This window comes from Cyprinus carpio, chromosome B16 (assembly GCF_018340385.1).
Source record: "Cyprinus carpio isolate SPL01 chromosome B16, ASM1834038v1, whole genome shotgun sequence".
Classification (NCBI taxonomy): domain Eukaryota; kingdom Metazoa; phylum Chordata; class Actinopteri; order Cypriniformes; family Cyprinidae; genus Cyprinus; species Cyprinus carpio.
Window position 1 is genome coordinate 28,477,556 of NC_056612.1, and position 17,840 is coordinate 28,495,395.

The 17,840-nt window shown below is 28.2% G+C and overlaps 1 protein-coding gene across 1 annotated transcript in view; it reads left to right on the forward strand.

The window, feature by feature from the left end:
- The window catches only part of LOC109053975 (pleckstrin homology domain-containing family G member 4B-like), a 47,456-nt gene that overhangs the window by 16,039 nt on the left and 13,577 nt on the right, over positions 1 to 17,840 (forward strand). The window contains 14 exon segments of the mRNA XM_042740296.1: positions 1,283 to 1,390; positions 1,446 to 1,517; positions 3,490 to 3,613; positions 3,686 to 3,779; positions 7,024 to 7,115; positions 7,198 to 7,303; positions 8,580 to 8,669; positions 9,182 to 9,337; positions 10,613 to 10,735; positions 11,270 to 11,338; positions 12,734 to 12,920; positions 13,934 to 14,345; positions 15,819 to 16,068; positions 17,714 to 17,809. Of these exon segments, the coding sequence (XP_042596230.1) occupies positions 1,283 to 1,390; positions 1,446 to 1,517; positions 3,490 to 3,613; positions 3,686 to 3,779; positions 7,024 to 7,115; positions 7,198 to 7,303; positions 8,580 to 8,669; positions 9,182 to 9,337; positions 10,613 to 10,735; positions 11,270 to 11,338; positions 12,734 to 12,920; positions 13,934 to 14,345; positions 15,819 to 16,068; positions 17,714 to 17,809 (1,979 nt within the window).

Genomic DNA, 17,840 nt, shown 5'->3' on the forward strand with positions numbered 1-17,840 from the left:
ACACGGAAGTGTGAAAAAGGCTAATTATGAGCCACAGACAAAAAAAAAAATTTTTTTTTTGGAAATTGTCAATTTTGGTCGAATTTGAGGTTTTTACAAAAACAAGTTCATTAAGTCCTCATCTAACGATCCCAATGCTCCAAATAATAATTAAACATCTAAAATGATCTTTATTTCTTATTCATTCATTCAGAAAAATATTTGCAGATTTTATTTTATTTTATTTTATTTTATTTTATTTTATTTTATTTTATTTTATTTTATTTTATTTTATTTTATTCAGTGAATCGTGATTCATGCAACTGATTAAAAAAAATTGTTTAATTTTATTTTAATGTATCTTATTTATTTATTTATTTATTTTAAATGCATTTATTTTATTTTATTGGTTGACATTCAAATGTTCTTCCTCAGTCCCATATAATGTTAAAATATTGTATCAATTCTAACACAGTGTAATGAGAGCGTTTAGTTACTGTAAAAAATATTTGTTCTATTTTATTTGGCTAATTTAACCCTTGAAGGCAGGTGGATAACGTGTGGTGTTCTTAGAGTTGTTGTTGAACTCCTCAGCCGCAGTCGTTCCTCTCAGGAGGAGGAGAACGAGTTGTATTGTATTGTTTGGGTTGCTGGGTTTGGAAGAAACAGCCTGAGGGTTTGGAGTCAGGAGAAAGTTGACAAACATCTGCTTCAGCTGGGAATGTCAGCCGCAGCATTCCTCAAACCAGAGCCCGAGGGCCAAGAAAAACTCACACACGTGTGTGTGTGTGTGTGTGTGTGTGTGTGTGTGTGTGTGTGTGTGTGTGTGTGTCTGTCGTGACTCAACATTGACTCACTGTGTAGATTTTATCACACCTGAACCCAATCTTCCTTCCTTCCAGACAGTCTATTCAATATCTGCACATACATACAGTACACTGCTGTTTGGAGTCAGTAATAAGTGTCTTCTGCTCACCAAAGATACATTAATTAAATCGTAAAAAAACATTACAATTTAGAAGAACAGTTCTCTATGTGAATATCTGTTAAACTGTCATTTATTTCTGATGCGCAGCTGAATTTTTCATTTAAATGGGAAATGGGTCATTTAAATGTGTGTTATTGGTTTGGGGTTTAACCAGGACTCAATCTCACCGTAAATAGTCCATTATTTACATTTTAGGAACCTTTCTGACTAACTCAAACGTGCTAATATTCAGTGTTGCTTCATTTTAAATCACCGTCATCATGAGGTCTTTGTCACGATGAGGTTTGATGCTCAGATCTGTGTTTGTGTGTTCAGGTGTCTCTGATGACGGTCTGCACTTGAGCTCCAGGAGGAACAGTAACAGCAGAGATGAGTTTGTTCCTCACAAGCCCTGCAGCAGATCGGCGGTGTCTGCGGCGCCACCTGCTGTCTGTCCTCTATCCATCACACAGCTTAACCACGAGCTCCTGACCTCCGTCTGCTGTCTGTCCTCTATCCATCACACAGCTTAACCACGAGCTCCTGACCTCCGGTGCTCTGACCCTTCCTGGTGCGTGACCGGCCCAAAAACTACAAAACACAAGAAACAGACATTAATATGGATATAGTGTACAGTGGTGTGCAAAATGATTTAAACACTAGTATTTTCAGCAGCTTAAAATGGTTTTAAGTCAGTTATTTCTATCTCTTGCTGTAGTGTGTCAGAAGAAAATATCAGTTTACATTTCCTAACATTCATTTTGCCATTAATTGTAATAATCCAGAGAGATTTTGTGCTGCACAATGTAATGTTCTTTGGCTACCACTGTAATATTCCTTTTAAAAATTAAACTAAATTAATCAGTTTTTCTTTTAAGTTTATTGCAAATGAACTGCATGAGGCTGCTTGATTAATTGGAATAAAACCGATTATAGGGCAATTAGCAAATTGCAGATGCTGCATTTTTATTAAATGCATTTTTATGCTGTGTGTTTCAGAGTTAAGTGAGGCACTGTGTTCTTTTACACGCTTACCGCTCATAGTGTTTTAGGTTTTGATGAAAATTGAAAATAAAATAAAAAAATAAAGAAGAAATTAGGCTCATTTAAAAAACAACAACAAAGAAATTATAGTATATTAGTATTGTAATTTTACTGTAAAATAAAATAATTATTACTATATTATTATTTTTGTATTATCATAGTGTACTATATATTTCATTTTACAGTGAAATATTACAATAGCAATATTTTTACTTTAATATTTTTAATTTTAATATTTTATTTATTAATTATAATTAATAATAATAATTATTATTATTATAAATTTGATTAAATGGGTGGTATAATTTAATAATTATTATATTTAATATTATATTTTCTATTATTATTATTAATCATTTTTTCTTTCATTTTAATGTATTAATTATAATAATCATTAATAACAAGAATTATTGTTATATTAATTTACTTAATTATTATGATGAGTTATTATTGTTATTAATAATAATAATAATTGTTACTATTAGTAGTAGTAGTAGAAGTAGTAGTATTTATTATTATTATTTTTGATAATGATAATATTATTGTAAAATATATTATTAATAATATTATTATCTCCTCTTTGTAAGTTACTTTGGATAAAAGCGTCTGCTAAATGCATGCATGTAAAATGTAAAATTTTACAGTCATATTAATATATAATATTTTTAAACTTAATATTTTTGTCTAGTAATTTAATATTCATTAATAATTAATATTTTTATATTAAATTATTCTATTCTATTAAATTATATTACTATTATTATTAAAAATAATGAAAAAATAAAAAAAATATAAATTATCTACCCCCTCTTAATAACCCCCTTTATAAAAAATCTACTAAAAAAAATATAATTCTAGTTTTAGTGTCATATCGATACGTAATCAACGTTTTACTGTACAACTAGTGCAGCGCTGCAAAAAAGCACAGCAGCTTGGAACTTTTTTTTTTTTACCTCTTTACCGTTTGTATCATTAAAATCACATTTGTGTCCCTGCAGCACAAAAGCAGTCATAAGTAGCACAGGTATATTTGTAGCAATAGACAACAATACATTGTATGGGTCAAAATTATCAATTTTTCTTTTATGCCAAAAATCATTAGGGATATTAAGTAAAGATCATGTTCCATGAAGAGATATTTTGTACAATTTCTCTACCGTAACCTATATTCAAAACTTAATTTTTGAGTTAGTAATATGCATTGCTGAAGAACTTCATTTGACACAACTTTAAAAGATGATTTTCTCAATGGGTTTAGAATTTTTTGCACCCTCAGATTCCAGATTTTCAAATAGTTGTATCTCAGACAAATATTGTCCTCCTAACAAACCATACATCACTGGAAAGTGCATTTATTCAGCTTTCAGATGATGTATAAATTTCAGTTTCACACTTATGACTGGTTTTGTGGTCCAGGGTCACATATAGACTTTCCCCAAACGGTGGCGCTCTAGCGATGGGTGTAGGGTTTGGTTTATGGGGTCATGATCTGGATGCAGGTAACCAGGACCGCGGCGGCAGAGCTGTGCTGCAGGTGTGCAGCAGGAACCAGGTGTGGACAGACGCAGCTTTTACCACAAACCAGATCAGCGAGCTGCTGTGCTACTACTGCGGCAGACTGAGGTGAGAAACAGTCCACATGGAAACTCCGCAGCACACAGCCTTTCTCTGAGTGTCCTGCGCTTGTGTTTTCAGGAGGGAGAAGCTCTGTCTGGGTTTGACGGTTCTCATCGACGCTCGCAGGCAGCCGGTTGTGTCTGCGCTCTTCACAGCTCTGTCTGAGCTTCAGGTGAGACCAGACACACAACACACACACATTTCCACTGAAACAACAACCATTAAGTTAAAATTTTCTAGGCCACAAGGAGGACCAACGTTTCTTTTATTTAAAAGACCCCAACGATACAAGTTCAAAAGATAACAAGATTCACACGAAAAGTAAAATAAATAACTTTTGGTGTAAAGTTAAATGAATTTGACCTGTTTGCAAATAATATATGAAGAGTTCGTTTGCAAAAGCATTCCAGTTAATCTCAATCAAACCACAGTTGGGTTATTTTGATTAAGTAAAAATAACTACAAAATACAGCTAACTAACACAATAAAATCATAACATATTAAAAAAACATGATTTTTGGCAATGTTAAAAAATGACATTTAAAAGAAAATCTGTTTTTGCAAATAAACTCTTGTTTTTAAATGTTTTATATTTTAAAATATTTATCATATATAAAAAAAATTATAATCTATAATAATTATAAAATATTTAGCAATATTTTAATTGTAATATATGCACACATTCACTCTTATTCATAAGCGTAATATATGTAGAAAACACAAAACTGAAAAATGCTTCTTGTCTCTTCACATTTAATTACATCAATCACATAAATTACTATTTTTCCAAATTAAAATAATGAAATTTACCAAAACGTTGAGTATTTTGCATCACTGGTTATTACAGTTATTTAGTTCTTTACTATTTTTATTATTATAAGTTTTTTCGTAATATTTTAAATCATAATACCTTTAAAGTTGTAGTCATTTATGTGTGTTTTGTGATTTTTTTAGTAGTTATATATATATTTCAATTGTAGTTTTTTAAAAACATCAAGTTAAACTTAATTAAAATGGGAAATGTTGCCTTGGAAACTTGCTGAAATGAAATGAGTTATATTTTGTTTTATTTCAAGTCACATGTGCTACATTTATTAATTTTAGCTTCAGTTTTAGTTTTAATTATGGGGTTAAAGTCTGGTTTGGTTATTTGTAACTAGTTTTTATTTTATTTTTTTTGTGAAGTATCAGTTTGATCTGTTTGCAAATAATAGGCTACATTTATTTTAAAATATTTTTTAATACGTTTCATTTTTTAAAACATAATTTAATCAGTTTTAAAATGTATCAGTGTGTGGTTTGGTTGTTAGTCACTTTAGTTAATCAAAAGAAGTGGTGTAGACTTTGACACAGTTATGTAAAGTCTTCAGCGCTGCACTGACCTGTGCTGCTTCAAACCTTTGGCACGTTTGAGGACGCAGTGATGTCTGAAAGCATCTGTGCTCACACACTGCTGTTTTGAGTGTAAAGCATGTTAATTGTCGTGTGCATGGTTCATGTCAAAGATCTGAAGGAAAGTCTGTCCTCAGGGTTTGAGACGAGGCCTGTGTGAACACGTCTCTAAAAAACATGCTCAGAGAAAATGATCGGTCCCAACACGCAAAATATGAGAGAAAAAAAGTGTTTCTCCACTTAAATATGTTCTTATTAGCACTATTACATGCAATAAATGATCAAATACACTAGTCTTTCACAACACACATATTTTTTTTTTTTTTTTTTTCCCCCCAATAATATTATGTCTACAAAAAATAAATCAAACAAACTGTGAGTCAAAATCGATAAGAAAATAACATAATTTAAAAAAATTTTTAAAAAAAATTAACAATATAAAAAAAATCAAAAACAAATAGTTACTAAAATTTATTAAATCATAAAAATTTGAAATTAAAAGAAATAATTAATTTGTGAATTAAAAAAATAAAATAAAATAATTAAAAAATAATAAAAAAAATAAAAAAAATAAAAAAAATAAAAAAAATAATAATTAATTTGTGAATTTAAAAATTCTAAATAAAATACTTATAATTAATTAAATCATAAAAATGTAAAATTGAAAAGAAATAATAAATTTGTGAATTAAAAAATAAAATAAAATAATTATAATTAATTAAATCATAAAAATGTAAAATTGAAAATAAATAATTAATTTGTGAATTTAAAAAAACTAAATAAAATACTTATAGTTAATTAAATCAAAAATGTAAAATTGAAAAGAAATAATTAATTTGTGAATTAAAAAAAATCTAAATAAAATACGTATAGTTAATTAAATCATAAAAATTTAAAATTGAAAAGAAATAATTTCTGAATTTAAAAAAATCTAAATAAAATACTTATAGTTAATTAAATCATAAAAATGTAAAATTGAAAAGAAATAATTAATTTATGAATTAAAAAAATCTAAATAAAATACTTATAGTTAATTAAATCATAAAAAATGTAAAATTGAAAAGAAATAATTAATTTATGAATTAAAAAAATCGACAAAATACTTATAGTTAATTAAATCATAAAAATGTAAAATTGAAAAATAATAATTTATTTGTGAATTTAAAAAAATCTAAATAAAATACTTATAGTTAATTAAATCATAAAAATGTAAAATTGAAAAATAATAATTTATTTGTGAATTTAAAAAAATCTAAATAAAATACAAAAATATAAAATTAAAAAAAAAAAAATTAAAAATTGAAAATAAAAAATTATTATAAAAAAAACCATAAAAATAATAAAATCAAAAAAACACTAAAAAAAAAAAAAAATAAAAACCATCAAAAATAAAATACTTGCTAGCAATTAATGAAATCACAAAATTGTAAAATTAAAATAAATAACTCCCACCCCCCCCCTGAAAGCATCAAAATTGTAAAATTTAAAATATAAGTAAACTAATTCAAATAAAAAACAATCAAGATAAACAACTTCAAAAAGAAAATATAATCAGTTTAGTCTTTTTTTTTCATGTCAACATTAACCCATGAACCATGTGAATGTTTTGTTAAATTAATGAAAAATTAACTTTAATTAATATTAATAAAATAAAATATAATCAGTTTAGTCTTTTTTTTTCTCTAATGATCTAAACCAGGGCTTTCAAAACCACATTTAAGTTTAATAAAATCAAATAACTAAATCATAAAATCACAATTTAAATAAATTAATAATAATAATAAAAGAAAAAATGTATTAGTTTAACTTAATAAACCAATAAAAAAAATAAATTAAAAATTAAAACGCATAAAAAAAAACACAAAATACACACTTTATGATTTAATGTTTTGATTTATTAATGCTCTTTGATTTGTGCATGTAAATGCTGTCCCTCCATTGTTAAACCTGTGTTGAAATACACACTTCCCCTATGATTCAGATACTCAGAATAGAAAACCGATTGATTTCTTCTGCCCTGTCAGACTCTCGTACCCAATGCACTTTACTCAGTTTTGATCCTGGTGGACAGAGACGCAGCAGTGAAAGTGGACAGATCACATCTCATTTCCTCAGAGTAGATTACTTTTGTGAAATCTTTCTCCTCCTCTCTTGTTCTTGTACAGTGTGAAGTGCTGACGTCTCTGAAAGCTCTGCAGTGGTGACAGTGGTGAAGTGAGTGACGTCTCTGAAACTCTGCGCAGAAGCAAATCGACTGAGTCGCAGCTCACCACGAGACACAGACACTACATTCACTTCAGACAGGTGCACTTTAACTCTAAGTCCCACAGAGGTTTAATGTGATATCGCACTAATTTAATTTAATCGATTTAACCCCATAATTCCTAAACAAAACCTCTGAACTTCACAGAATAGGAAAGAACATGTGACATATAGTCTTACATAATAGTTTCTTAAAGAACAGCACTGTGTTAACAAGTTATAAAGCCAGACACACAAAAAAAAACGGTTGACCAGCGTTTGCAGCGAGCTGCACGAAGCGTTTGCAGCGAGCTGCACTCGATATGTTTGCAGGCACCCCGCTGCAGGCCCGCACGCGACCATCTGCTTCCCTTCAGAGACGTCTGAGGTTATTCTTATTAACTCAAACTGACTTTCTGATCATTCTCTACAGTAGCGTCACTGAAAATGATTTAAATGGCCTTGTTTAGCACCATTCTCTACAGTAGCGTCACTGAAAATGATTTAAATGGCCTTGTTTAGCACCATTCCCTTTGCTAAGCCCCGCCCCCAGAATGCTGCTGACCAATCCAAGCTTAGCAGCTGTTGCCTTCTGCTTTGTTACTTACATATACGCACTAATTTAACAACCCAAAAAGAAACTAATATAAACATTAAAGGTGGGGTACATTGTAACATCTGATAGTTTTTTCTTTATTTCAACCCCCACAAACGAAATCACCGAAGTGAAATGTCCAGGTGGCGGTACATGTAACATGATCATATGACAGCTTAAACGCCTTTATCTGCATCTAATAAACACAATATACAAAAAAAACCCTATCTCATGTTTGGCTCTAACTGGAAGTGTAATCTAAAACCGGAAATTGAAATAAAACAATTCTTTTTAATAAAAAAAATAAAAGTAAATTTAATATTTTAGCTCTAACTTCAAAAGTAAAATTTAAAACCGGTTAGTGTCTTTTTTTGGCTAGTGTGAGGTGGCGGGGCACATTTAAAGAACCATCTGAACTGCTAAATAACAGATTGGAGATTAAAATAATAGCAGATGTGTCTCATTTCAAATGAATACTGAAAACTGAGATGAAAAATTCACTTCAGTCAGAATTTTACTTTTGCTAAATGTTCGGCGATATCTTCAAAAGATTTTTGAATTTTGCCGCACTTTTTGTCTTTATATAGTGTTGGTATGGCAACCAGTAAATACCCCCTAATTTTTTTTTTTTTTAAATGTAGCGCAGTGCAAGTTCAGTGTGAGGGGCGGAGCTTCACTCAGGCTGATTATTATTGATGAATATTGATGGTTATTGTTATATATTGATGGCCTGTGCTCCTGCAGGAGGTGTCAGAGGTCATCAGCCAGCAGAAGAGTCTGATGAAGAGCGTTCTGGACGACACCAAACTCAACCGCCTGCCGGAAAGAGGAGATGTGTGAAAATCACAAATACACGTAAAGTAGAATAGTACATGAAAATGACAACATAAAAGTACAGTACACATACATAACATCATACCAGTGGGATATAGACAGAGCACGTAACTTTATATCAGTGGATAATTAGTCTGTCTGAATGCGTATGTATAACACTGACTTTAGTTTTTACGCCCAGCCCTGTGTTATTAATTACATTCCCAAACTTAATTAATAACACCAACACACTTCTATTAATTACATGCACACACGTCATCACATCACTCCTGTCAATCACTGTCGGGATTAATCATGTCATGCACATTATGCTTCTCAAGAAATGCGTTTTCTTTCTTAGAAGAAAATGTGACGCTTTATCATGCAACCTTAATTTTTGCTGCTATGAAGTACCACCCCACCTCCACCAGAGGTTCACCAAATAAAAATGCTGTGTCGATGTAGGGACGCTGTGGATCTGGTCGGTGCGCTGTATGACCAGCTGGATGAAGACCTGTAGTGTTTGACTGGAGCTGCTGTGTCGATGTAGGGACGCTGTGGATCTGGTCGGTGCGCTGTATGACCAGCTGGATGAAGAGGTTCATAAACTGGTCATTCTGTCTAATAAATCCCTGCAGCAGCTGGAGAAGCTCCTGGAGCTGCGTGTCTCACAGGAGAGACACCAGGAGGTCAGAGACGCATCAGTTCCTCTATAGGAATCTTAAAGCCCCCAGTGTGAGAAATAAGGCATTGTGATTATGCAATCAAATCACTCAGGGGTTTGTGTTTTTAGATCTCAGTTTTTGATCAGAAAACACAACCAAAAAACAAAACCAAAAAAAAAACTATCAATACAGTGCTTAGCATGCAGATTACCTACATAGAATACCAATTACAAAATCAAAGAAAATTCAAGACAAAAATAACTAAATCCAAACCCAATCCAATTCCATGTAACGCAATATTTTTGGTTAGTTTTAGATTACTTTTGACCTATAGGATAGGATAATAGGATAATCTTGTACCATACTGATATAAAAAATACAAAGAGTAATAAATAAAATCAATTTGTTGTATCAACAACATGAAATGCATTTAACATCACAAAAATCTGATAATTAATTATAAATCATAAAAATGGTTAATTAAAACAATTTTAAAATGAATCAAAAAAATAAAAATGAAATATTTGATTTGACATGATTTACATTTTAAAAACATGAATTTTAAGCTAAAAACAATAAAGAAAAAAACTCACAATAATTTGATTTGACATGATTTTGCATGTGGACCACCAACGAGAACCCATGAACAGGACTCATTTTTACCAGTGCATTGCCGCAATTATTAAAAGTTTCCAAAAGTTGGTGAATTTGTGCATTTGAATGTGTTTGAAACACAAATGCCTTCCAAAGTTGGTAAAAAAAAAAAAAAAAAAGTGTGATAATTCAAATAGAAATGAATGTGTTCACCGGTAGTGTTAAAACACTTCTTAAAACAGTAATTATTTTAAAAAAAGTGTCAAGTGTAAAATTTCTATCGCAGAATCATTTTATGTTTAATAAAAAGGAGCATTTAAAAGACAAAAAAAATGAAATATTTTCTAATCAATAAATTGTGAATAATATGCAATCATGTAATCCATAGAAAATTAACAATAATAAGAAAACAAATAATCCATAGAACAGTAACTTTAGTCAGATTACGAATATTTCGAAATTGGATTGAATCGAATGTAATCCATAAAACGGTAACTGTAGTCAGATTACAAGTATTTTGAAATGGAATTGAATCTAATTAAAAGTACTTAATTTTTGGAATCGGATTACGTAATCCAGATTAATCAGTTACTACCCAGCTCTGGCAGCAGGCTAGAATATATTATCATGTGCATTAAAAATCAGCTTGACTGTGGAGTAAATTAATTATTTTTTTTCTAAATAATTATTGATCTCTGTCCTCAGGTTAAGAGGTGGTTTTATGTGGAGAGCGAGAAGCATTTGGCTCCTCTGGACTCCTACAGTCTCTCTCTGAGCTCCATCCAGGACATGAGACAGAGTCTGGCGCAGTTCATGGACGAGTCCTCTGTAAGTGCTGCATTTGAGAAATCAAACAGAACTGGCATTTTACTGTCCCAGGATGCACTTGGGGAAATTAAATTAGTTCACGAACAGGTTTCAGTCTCAGGAACAGCCAGTTTGAGCTGGGCAAAGCTGAACCAATTTAACAAATTTACATAATTAAAACTAACATTGATAAAAAAAAAACACACAAATAAATATTAAACAACACTGGATGACAGCAAAATAAATATGACAAACATAAACATTACATTTTTATATATTATGTATAATATATAAACATAATACATATTTCATTATTTTTATTTTTATTTTTATTTTTTTATTTTATTTTATTTTATTTTATTTATTTATTTTTATTTTATTTTTTATTTTTACTTGTTTTTTAGTTTTTTTTATTTTATTTTATTAATTTTATTTATTTTTATTTTATTGTTTATTTTATTTGATTGGTTTTATTTTATTTTTTATTATTTTATTTTATTTTATTTTATTTTGTTAGTTCACCTGGTTCACTTGGTGTGTATGTTGCTCCTGTAGGAACAGCAGAAGAAAGCCGCAGCGTTACTGCGGGAGTCTGAAGCAGGAAGCATCCACAGCTTTCCTGAAGTCAAAAAACCACAACATCCCCCCCCCACCGCAGCGAAACAAAAAAACAAAACAAGAGCTTGAACGATTCTGCTCAACCTCTACGAGTTCTACGAATCGGTACCCAGGGTTTTGATTGCTTTATGTCTAGTTAGCTGCATCATATCAACCATTGTCATCATAATTAGTGGTTGACTGATATAACTGAAAGATAACCCAAGCACAACAAAATAAAAAATAAAATTAATATACATAATACATAATAAATAATTGGAAAAAAAAAATTTAAATTAATAATTAAACAAATTAATAACAAAAAAAGAACAAAAAAAAACAAAATTAACAAAAATTAAAAAAATCCTTTTAACTAAAATCAATCATTTATCCAAAGCGACTAACAAATGAGGACAAAAGAAGCCATCAGAATCTACAAAAGAAAAAAATAAAATAAAAAATAAAATAATAAGATAGAATAGAAAAAAAATAATTAATTAAATTTAAATGTAATATTTAAAATAAAAATTAACTGAAATAAAATAATAAATAAAAAATAAAAATGTGAACTATAAACTAAAAATTAAAATAAAAAAAAAAAAGATTAAAATATATATAAAATTATAAAAATTCATAAAAAAACTAAAAAAAAATATTAGTTATAAAATAAAATAACACAAACTAAAATAGCACAAATTGAAAACACAAAAAAAAAATAAACCAAAAATGGTATAAATATTATTAAACAAAAAATAAAAGTGACAAAAGCAAAAAATGTAAGAGACAATTGCTAAAAATTAAACATAAAAAAAAAAAAAAAAACAACTCAAAAATAAAAATCCCAATAAAACTTAACAGCCATAAAAAAAAAAATCCCAACAAGACAACTTAACAAAAATACAAGAAAAATTTAAAAACAAAAGCAACAATTACAAAAAATCAAACACAAAAGAAAAACATTATCGGGCCGATGGAATAATGCCAAAAATTTGTTAAAAAACAGATAATATAAACCATTCAATCCGAAAAAAGAATAATAATGAAAATGAAAAAAGAAAATTCTAATGACTATTGTTTAATCAAATTCTCAGCCAGACAGAAAAACGTATTAGCGTATCAATGCAATATTGCAAAAATAAATCCTAATTACTAATTTTAATCAAATTCTCAGCGCCGTCAAAATGACACAAATAAATCCTAATTACTAATTGTAATAAAATTCTCAGCACCGTCAAAATGACACTTATCAGGCAGACAGAAAAACTTATAAGCCTATTCAAATAAACAAAAAATCCCTCTCACCAAAAACTGGATGGAGAAATGCCAGGATTAACTCCATCAGCTCAACATGTACTGAAACACACTGTCAGGAGTATTTCTGTCAGCTGAAGCTGGATGGAGACATGCTTGGTTTGACGCCAGCCGTGCTGCAGGTCCTGCAGGACTATCACACAGACGCCACAAAGAATCCTAACTAGAGAACCTCAAGCATCACCCATCCAGAAGTTTCTGAAACCAAACACAAAACGTGAGCAGCAGCGCTGGAGCAGTGTCTGGCAGCAGTGCCAACAAACCAGACAACAGCTGCAGGAGACGCTGGACAGAGCCGGTAACTCACACAGACGGACAGAAATAATAATACTTATCTGTATTTTTTACATTAATATATATTAGTAATATATTTCTGCATTATTATTAATTAGTTATTGTAATTAAATATCCCATTTTTATTTTACAGTATAGTATTAATATATATTAGTAATATATTTCTGCATTATTATTATTATTATCATTATCATTAAATACTCAATTTTTTTATTTAATAGAATAGTATTATTATATTCATTGTGATGATTATGGTTATTATTATTATTATTATTATTATTAAATCTCAATATTTTTATTTTACAGTATACTATTATTATATATTAGTCATATGTTTCTTAATTTATTATTATATTTTATTACTATTAAATATACATTTATTTACAGTATAATAGTGTTATATAGTAGTAATATTATTTTAATTTTACAGTATTGTGCTATTACTACAGGTGTATATTAGTAATATATCTTCATTGATTATTATTAAATAAATATTCTATTTTTTACAGCATTGCATTATTATATATTACTAATATATCTTCATGTATTATTATTGTTGTTATTATGTTTTTTATTAAATACACAATTGTTTTATTTTATAGTATAGTATTATTGTAAATATAATATATTTCATAATTAATAATAATAATAATAAATAATAAAAAAAATAAATAAAATAAATAAATACAATAAATTAATATTACAGTATAAATAATATTAAATCTAAAATTATTATTATTATTATTATTATTATTATTATCAACTTAAATATAAAAAAAACAAATAATCAATACCAAAAAAAAATAATAAAACCAAGCAAAATATAACAAAACAAATTAAAATTCAACAAAAAGTAACTAGTTTCCATAAAAAGTAACTAGGTAATGTAATTAGTTACTTTTCTAGGGAGTAACGCAATATTGTAATGCATTACTTTTAAAAGTAACTTTCCCCAAAACTGGTCACCAAGACGTGTGTAGAAATACTTAGTAATAACTCTGATTTTGTTTCTGATAGAGGCCGTATCGAAGCCTGCGGAGACTCAGAACGGACTGCACTCCTCTGAGGTTCCCGCTCTGAACTCTTCTTCACCTCCGTGTTTTGAGGATGAAGATGAGAAGCGGCACTCAGCAGGTCCGTTTTCCAGAAGCCAGTTCCCGTTTGAGGACACCGACAGCGACTGCACCGTCGACTCGTCCGCCTCGTGTCACTCGGAGCCGCTGCATTCACCGGCGACGCGCCTCCGCAAGCAGCCGCTCAAGAAGATCATGAAGAAGACGCTGAGCTACGAGCTGCCGGCGCGGGACAGAGCTCCTCACAGCTACAGCGGCGTCTGCATCCGAGGACTGGAGGTCTCCAATATCACCAAGAACCCGGCGCTGGGCCGCAGCCGAAGCATGTCGTCCCCAGACACCAAGAGACACAGCGGGTGAGTGACGCGCAGAACATCCCGCTTTCAGACCCAAACATAATTATTATTATTATTTCTATTTTTACTGTTGTTCTGTAAAAAATAAATAACTATTATAACTAGTAGTAGTAGTATTAATAATCAAAATAACAATAATGATAATAGTTATTTTATTAAATTATATAAAAGAACGCTATAAATATTAGTAATGATAGTAAATAATATAAATAATTAAACATAAATAATAGTAGTAGTTCTTATTTGTATTTTTACTTTTGTGCTGTAAAAAATTAATAACTATTATAACTATTAGTAGTAGTAGTAGTATTAATAATCAAAATAACAATAATGATAATAGTAATAACAGTAATAATAATATATAATAATAATAATAATAAAAATTGAATAATAATTATTAGAGTATTTCTAGTAATGTCAGTAAATATAAAATATTACGTATACTATCATACGAAACTTTATTACTATTAGTTTAGTATTAATTAAAAAAATAGATATTAGTATTAAATAACATAGTAAAATTTTGACATGTTAATTCTAAATAGTTTATAAATAATAGTAGTAGTACTTATTTAAAAATAAAAATAATAATCAAAAATAATAAAAATAATTATAAAAAAATATATTTTATACTTATTTGTATTTTTACTGTTTAAGTAAAAATAATAATAATAATAATAATCAAATATAATCAATTTTTTTTTCTAAATTCCAGTATTGTATTATTAGTGTAGAAAAAGATTTTTTTTATTGATTTGTTTAATTTTTATTACATAATAAAACAGTAAAATAACCATTCTTAAATGTTTGTTTGTATTTTATTGTATAATATTATTTTAGTAATGCTAATGATATCACTTACTTACTTTAGAATGTTTATAATTTGATGAATTAACAGTTGTAATTTAATAAAATGAGGATGATAATGATGATGATAATAATAATAGTAGCAATAATTTATTAATAAGTAAATTGTATTTGTATTATTAATAAAATTGTAAAAAATAAAAAAAAAATCAGATTTGTGTATAATTTAATGAATAAATTATAATTTAATTAAAACAATTATGATAATAATAAAGACAGACATGAATATTAGTAATATTAAATAATAGTGAATGATATAGATAATTAAATATAAATAATAGTAATTATTTGTATTTTTCCTGTTGTTCTGCAAAAAATATAATAATTAACATAACATTATCATATTTAAAAAATATATATTTCTATGATATAGTATTACTGCTTATCTTATTATTGATTTGTTTAACTGCAGTAATTTATTACAATTATAAAACTGTAAATGTGGCCTGAGAACTGAACTGAAATAGTGAGAGATTTTTAAACTGTATATGGTCTATAGGTTTTTCTTTTATGCTGCCCGCATGCTAAAGTTGACCATAAATCCACATTTTAAAGCATGACTGAACTGCTTTATTCACGCTGTTGTGCTGCTGTGCTGCATTTCAGTAAAATCCAGCACATCATGGACGAGATGATCTCCACCGAGAGAGAGTACGTCAGATCCCTCGGATACATCATCCAGCACTACTTCCCTGAGATGGAGCGACTGGACCTTCCTCAGGACCTCCGAGGGAAGCGCAGCTGCATTTTTGGGAATCTGGAGAAACTGTGCGACTTTCACAGCCAGTATTTTTTGACGGATCTGGAGAGCTGCGCTCATTCACCGCTGTCCATCAGCAGCTGCTTCCTCAAACACGTGAGTCCATGTGATGATCACCAAAGCCACATTTATTTGATCGAAAATACAGTAAAAATATTATTACAATTAAAAACACCTGTTTTCTATTTGAATATCTGTTAAACTGTAATTTATTTCTGTGATGTGCAGCTGTATTTTCAGCATCATTACTCCAGTCTTCAGTGTCACATGATCTTCAGAAATCATTCTAATATGCTGAGAAACATTTCTGATTATTATCAATTTTGAAAACAGTTCATATTTTTATGGAAATGGTGGATTCTTTAATGAATAGAAAGTTTGATGAAAGAATGAAAAGCAATGGTTCAAAATCTTTTATAAAATAAAAACTGTAAATGTCTTATTTAATAATTAATTAAAATAAATATTTATTTAAATGTTATTATATTATACTATTATTATACTATTTATAAAGTAGATTTATTCATTTGTGTGAATACATTTAATTCAAATAAATAATGGTATTTATTTTTATTTATTTTAATAAATACCATTTAATGTACAGTAAATACAAATTATTAAATGAAATTAAATATTTTAAAATATAAGTATTATTTATTTGAATAATTAATTCAAATCAAACGATCATCATAATAATATTTTTTTGAATTTAATGTAAATAAAATTTATGAATGATTTAAATTAATTATAATTTAATAATTAAATAAAATAAATTATGGAAATATTATTATATTATTATACTATTTAGTATTAATATAAATAACAATAAATCATATTTGTTAATTACATTTAATACAAATAAATAAAATAAATAATTTTATTAATTTAATAAATACCAAATAAATAAAATAAAAAGTGAAAAATTAATGAATACATAAAAAAATAAAAGTGTTGTTTATTTGAATAATTAATTCAAATCAAACGCACATCATAATGATAATTATTTGAATTTAATGTAAATAAAATTAATGAATAAATAGTATAAATACTATGGAAATAAAATAGTATAATTTTTCATACTTTTGTGAAATACTATATTACTATCTGTCCTAGATTTATTCTACTATTTAAAAGTAGATTTATACCACAATTTAATTCATATATGTAAATATTAATTATTAAATATAAATAAAAATACTAATAAATTAAAAAAATATTTAAAATATAATTTATTAATTATTTAAATAAAGAAAATTTGGTGTAAATAAAAGAATGAATTATTAATTAAGACAACATAAAACAACATTTATATTATTTCCATCATTTGTAATTTATAAACAAAATAATAAAAAAATAAAAAATTAAATTTAATAAATTAAAAAACAATTTCAATAATATTCAAAAATATTAAAATAAATTGTACACAAACTAAATTAAAACCATAAAGTCAATATTAAATTAAAAATAAAATACACCATTCCACCTCTTCCACCGTTTGTTAAGATATAAATGTGTTTTTTCCGCGGTTATAAATGGTAATTTAAATTACAATGTGCAACACAATAAGCAACGGAAGAATTCTCTCAATAAATCCCTCTAAAAATGCTTAAGAAATAAATTAATATATAAATCTGTTATGCTGGTGTGTACAGGTCCTCGATAATGTTGTGAAATGCGGCTCTCGAGATAAAACTGCTGTTTTTTTGTAAGACTATAAATATTTTTGTTTTTTCGCGGTTAGGAGGAACAGTTCGGGATTGTACGCCCTGTACAGCAAAAACAAAAGCCACGCTCAGACGCTCTGCCTAACGAGCCACGGAACTACCGTTTTTTCAAGGTAAGCGCTGGTGTTTCTCCTCCGTGGCATT